At 34.0% G+C, this 6,163-nt stretch overlaps 1 protein-coding gene across 1 annotated transcript; it reads left to right on the top strand.

The window, feature by feature from the left end:
* Window positions 1–446: 446 nt before the first annotated feature.
* On the top strand, window positions 447–5,487 carry LOC116522649 (gap junction delta-4 protein-like). The gene is made up of 3 exons (XM_032237657.1): window positions 447–494; window positions 865–984; window positions 2,948–5,487. Exons 2-3 carry the CDS (start codon window positions 909–911, stop codon window positions 3,766–3,768), a joined length of 897 nt encoding a protein of 298 aa, XP_032093548.1. The 5' UTR covers window positions 447–494; window positions 865–908; the 3' UTR covers window positions 3,769–5,487.
* Window positions 5,488–6,163: the final 676 nt, after the last annotated feature.

Raw genomic sequence — 6,163 nt, 5'->3', positions numbered from 1 at the left:
CAACAAGGGACCCAAACTATCGACATTGGAATGTTTTCCATCATCTAACGATATAGTTGCCATTCATTGGGTTTTTTTTGCTCTTATGCTATTGATGGAAAGGTACAGTCTTAATGTCTTGTTACTGAGCTATAGAATGGGCAAAGCTCAGTAAAAGCTCTTGGGCAAAGTTTGAGCAGAAAAAAAATGCCTTGCCAGAAAAAAAATAGATAATTCCCTTCCTTTGGCAAGGTGCCTTCCCTATATCAAACTGGGTCACCTCGAAATGATGAATATCACTGGTTCATTTAAATGTGTGCATCCACAGCAGGGATTTTTTTTTTTTTTGGTCTAGATACAACAGATAACTGTGACAGATGTTTCCTTGCATGGTGGGAGGAGACAATTTGCTTTCAGTGCTTTTTAGGCTGGACAATTTGTTGCTGAGCTTATTCCTCTGAAAGAGAGAGAAAGAGAAAGAGCTACCAGAAAGAGTCTCATCCTGAAAGTAAAAGGTGAGCAGATAGACAAACATTAAGCATCTCTAGTTGATTGTTTAGAAGTTTGGACTTGCTTCACTTAGGAAGATAAATTTCTCCTGTTAAGTAATATTACTGCTAAAAGTCTAGCTTTTATTTTGTTCTTCAATTTCAACTTGTTTATTTGTTTTTGTTTTGGCAGAGGTTTAAGTAAGTATATGCCCGAAATCAATGTTGTTTGCTTGATTTTCAGATTTTAACAAATTTTGCTCCCTGTAAGGAAGAGTTATATTTTCCAAAGATGTCTCATTTCTCTGCCAGTTTTGCTTACTTTGTGTCATTACTCCTCTCAAAAGCCAGCTTTAGTGTTTTATTTTTAATGTTTCTTCTCCCTCGTCTCATTTAGACTGCTGCATCTCATTCTTCCCATAGAAAAAAGTGCTCGTAGAAATGACTTCCACTATGAAATACTGGAACGCATTTGGCTTTTACTTCATTGTTCTCAACTATAATGTGACCATCGTAGGTAAGTATTTAGAAATTTGCATTTGGGTTTAATTGTTTTATTTTTGGGAAACTTTATTCAGCGTTGTGGGAAGGGAACTGGTTTGCGAACCAGATGAAATGAAATGTTCAGAAACAAAACGAATCAGAATTTTGCACACGTTTCCCCAAAAATGGGATCATAAATAACTGGTGTGGAAGCAAAGCGGCAAAAAGTTTTGAGTCAAACTTTTACAGCAAAAGAAAATGAGTTTATTAGTCTTGCAGGACAAACTAATATTATTCTGTTAAGTAATAATTAGTCACAAATACAAATGAATATGATCAGAACGCCTCCTAAAGTACTTAATCATCAACAATTTCCCGCGAAGTAGCATATAATTAATAGATTTAGTTTTGGCAAGAGCAATGGAAGAAAAAAATTGGAAGACTCAGGCAAAAGGAAGACACATCCATCTTTGTCCAGCAGTGATAGCCTTAAAATCAAGCATTGTTCAGCGGTCTTAAAAAATGAGACTGTTTTTACAAAAGCAGTCATTGAAATGTTCAGGTATTGCTGTTTTATATATTGTCTGCTTTTTTCTTTCCCTTGTCTATTGGCAGACTCAATAGTTTAGATTTACATTATTTAACTTATTTCCCGATTTGATCCCCTTTAAATCTATGATCACTGTAATGGATAAATCACATCAGTCATTTGATTTATGGAAAAACTGAAAAAGCACATTGTCAGTACTATATTATATTCAGCATTTATTCCTAAAAATTAAGGTTTTCTGGAATAATACTAAGATTGAAAAGAAGAGACTTTCTAACCATACATTATTTACAATATACCATTTGATAGTGAAGAAAAAGAGGGAAAAGCTTGGATTTTATGTTCCTATGGGAAACAATGAAATATGCATAATGACCATTGAGAATATAGCTTCTTTTGAATTGGGCTTGATTCCTGGCAACTTTATAAACACATCCATGGAAAACTGAAGAAATCTATTCTTCTGATATTTATCTGTTTACTACCCAGTCTAGTCTATAAACTTGGAATTTTCTTTGTGTCTCCCATCCAAGTAAAAACCCAGTCTAACTCTGCTTAGCTTCTGAGCCCAGGCTGGACTCAGGATATAATTTTTGTCCTTCTTTGATACAAAATTTGAATCCAAAATGAATTAATGAAAGATTTTGAAAAGATGGATGGGACTACTTCTTCACTCAATGCAAACAACTGATGGAGCTGACTAATACAAAATGTATCCAAAATTGGTGTGATATAGATAAATAAATATATTGATATATGAGATATAAATAGGTGAGGACAACCAGGTTTATAAATGACTTGAAAACCAAATCCTGTAAGAAAATAGCTTAAGCTGGTTGAATGTGTTTAATTAGAAAACAGAATAGTAAGTGAACATATAATATAGCAATCTTTGAAGATTAACTGAGAAGAAATTTACATCCTATTACGCTGATAAACGGATCTAGAACACTGGGTGGAAATTGCAATGAATTTTGAGTGTGGCTAAATGTTAAAATTTCCTAACAATGTAGGCCATTAAGTCAACAGGTTTCCTCAAAAGAGTGTGCTTTAATAGGTAGCCATTTCTCAGCTAACATGTGGAGAGTCCACAATCTGTTCAGCATGCTAGCCATTTTACTTAAAGAGTTTGAAAAAGAGACTAGATGTATGCATTGAAGATCAAGTTATTTATTGTAATAATTTATGTAGCTTCCATTTTATAGACATGTGTATTCCCAAGTTGGCCAAAATGTATAATGTTATGCACTGTGAAAAAACGACTCATTTTTATGAGCATCCTCTGATGGAAATTTGACTATTTCTACAGCTTGCCAATGCGATTGATAAGCAGTTTTTGTAATCCTTACATGCATAGGATTAAAGTATGATCACTATTAGAAATTATTCTCAACCAGACTAGTCAACGTCTGGATGTTAGTGATTGGTCGTCCTTCTTTCTTTCCAGGAAAGATTTGGTTAATCTACATGATCCTGATGAGACTGATGGTGATCTTGTTTGGGGCCTACCCTGTCTATGACGATGAATTGACAGCTCTCGTCTGCAATACTGAAGAGCCAGGATGCGCAAGCATGTGCTATGATGCTTTCATCACAATCTCTCAAGTTCGCTTCTGGTTTTTTGAGTTTATGTCTGTCCTGATCCCTATTGCAGTGTTTATCATGTGTATCTTGCACAGTGTGGTCAAGCAAGTGGTGAAGATCTATTCTTTCCCTTGCACTTATTGCAAGCAGACAAAAATATCCACCGTCTTCAGTGGTGCACAAACCATCTTCAATGATGCAGAAAAGAGCAGAATCTCTTGTGCTGCCCATGAATTGACAATTCCTGATTTCTCACGGGCCTATGCAATTCATCTATTTGTGAGGCTGATGATAGAAGTGGGTTTCAGAATTAGCAGTTATTGTTTGTTTGGTTTCTTCGTTCAGAAATTATACAGTTGTACCGACGAATCTTGCTCAAGTAAAGTAACCTGCTTTATCCCTAGGTCAACTGAAAAATCTACCATGATTATCTTACTGTGGATTGTCAGTGCTTTCTCCTTAATTCTTGGCCTGGTTGACCTCTTTGTGGCTATAAAAGATTGCAGGAGTAAGCGGCGTGGAGCCAGCATAGCAGAGCTAAGCAGGAGCCGCCTGCACCGAGAACCAAGACCGAGCAGAGATCTGTTCAGCCTGAGAAGTGTCGCCGTGGCTGAGGATTGTAGCACTCTTCCCAAGAAAACCTACAAGAAGGAACAGCACCCTGCAAAAGATCTCAGTTGCTGAAATCCTAAATCTGCATTGAGCTGAGAAAGCCATGCATGCATTATCCTTTCATTTACAAACCATATATAACTTTTTGCAGCATTTAACTCTTGCTTATTTAGAAAGGTCCACTTTATAGAAAAAAAAGGGAGCTGGGTGACCCTAACTCTCTCTTCCCTCACTTAGACAGTGTTCTTCAACCTAGGCACCTTAAAGAGGTATAAACTTCACATTTCTCCAGCCAGCCAGACAGCCAGCCTTCCGTTTCAGACTATTTTTTTAAAAAAGAAGATTGTGCCATACAGTATAGGCAATTGATTTTTGAGAGAGGGTGGAGAGCTAAAAAATATATATGAAAGTCTTGACTTTTGGAAACAACACGCTCTCTTGGAGCACTTATATAAACTTTTACTTAGATAGGATCCAGAATAAGACAGAATAACCCAAAAACACGATGATCAAATTGATGCAATGTTTTAAAGAAACAGTTGTCGCACAACAATGAGGAAAAATATGGCATGGTCTATAAGATATACATCAAATTATAACTTAAAATAAAATAGGTACAACATATCCTACCAATGGTATACAGTTCCATTAATAATATTTAAGATAAACAGTTAATACAGTAGTAAATTTTGGAAACAGAAGGACTGTTTTTAATAGAGATGTAAAAATCCCACAAAGTACTGAAAAGATATACCTAGTACAATGCCAAAAAAATAATAATTGGAATTTAATTTGAAATGAAACCACAACTCTTGTTAGTAGCTATAATCTCACAAAAAAAATAGAAAATAAATTTTGCTCAGCATTGGAAGGAATATATAATTCTGATCATATCTAACTGAAATTTGAAGAACATGCAGCAATGGAGAATTAATATAAGAAAAGTTTAAGCAATTTTAAACAAGAACAGTTGCCAGACATACAATATAACATGCTGCGTGGCAAAAACCATCACAGTCTGCCATCTAAAATCAACAATTTGACACATTAGTAGATCTACAGAAGAGGGAAATTAGAAACCCTTTAGTTCTTTTTCTATTAAATTTCCCCCTTTAAATATTAATTTTTAGTATTTAAATTATTCTTATATTAATTTTGCTTACCATATTTTTTAACATTCACAGATATGTGAATGCATCTATATCTATAATTTGAAATCTTTAATGCATAACAAATAGTTTGATAAAACATGCAAACAGATTAAATTGCTTTTTATCATAATTTTTCTTTTTTTAAAAAATGCACACACATACGTATGAGTGTGTGGGTGTTTATATCTACATCTATATCTACATACAAAACATTAGAATTTAGACTTAATACTTCAAGTTCAAGTCTGAAATCTTTATTGCAGAACAAATACTGTGATGCTACTTGCAGATAGATTAAATTGCTTTTGCCTTATCATACTTTTGTGTTTTTATTAACATGCACATACATAATTACATATGCATGTATATGTCTCTATATCCATATCCATATTACATATAAAATATTACAATAATGACTTCAATACCAAGCAACTAGCTCAAAGTTAGCAGCTTTTATTACTCAATAAATACTTTGGTAGGCTTTTTATTATTATTATTGTTAACTCTTTGTAACATCAGTATCGTAAATTGTAAATCCCACTGTGCAACTTCTTTGTTCTTTTTATTATCTCTAATGCTCAAAGTTCTCTAAACTTTAGAACATAATTAATATCAATTAATCCTGTACTAATATCATTGTATCAAGTCAATATAGTGTATTACCATTTACAAACAAAAAAAATAATAAAACTTGCAAAACTATTCAGAGTCTCTCTTTCTATGGGGAAAATAAAAGCAGGTTGGTTGAGGGCACAGATCAAAGAGTTTTCCTCAAAGCGTTTTCCTATGTTATCATTTCTCAGCACCTTCAGTTGCTTTGTTTAAGAAGATTTGCCTACACAGTAGAGGCATCTGAATTTTGGAAAAAAGGTGAATAAAGGAAGTCTTGTCTTCCAATGGACAATGAAAAGAAAATGTTTAGGTGAGGAGTCAAATTGTATCTATCATGCTTAACCTGTGATTGTGATAGAAGTCCAAATGTTTAAATCAAACAAAAGCTTTCACGCCGGTATCTTCAAACATTCTATCATAGAAAAAAAAAAGATCAGCATTTAAAGAGGAATGTAACAAGGACATTACAAATGACACATCTTTTGACATATACTTCCACTCCTAGAGAGATTTGCTGTAGTTGGTTTGTGCATGTCTGGGCTAATAAAAATTAGAGATTTCTCAGCATCATAATTTATAAACACTGGTCTAAAACTCCTAAAAATATTGGTATACAGACTCCATTATAAGTCCATCAATTGGTAAGCGTTGTGTGACAGTTTTACCATTGGCAAAATAGCTATTTTCAAAAAGGGAAACAATAG

The sequence above is a fragment of the Thamnophis elegans genome, chromosome Z, assembly GCF_009769535.1.
Source record: "Thamnophis elegans isolate rThaEle1 chromosome Z, rThaEle1.pri, whole genome shotgun sequence".
Classification (NCBI taxonomy): Eukaryota; Metazoa; Chordata; class Lepidosauria; order Squamata; family Colubridae; genus Thamnophis; species Thamnophis elegans.
Note: the sequence above shows the minus strand (reverse complement) of the source record. Positions and strands in the feature narration are given on the sequence as shown.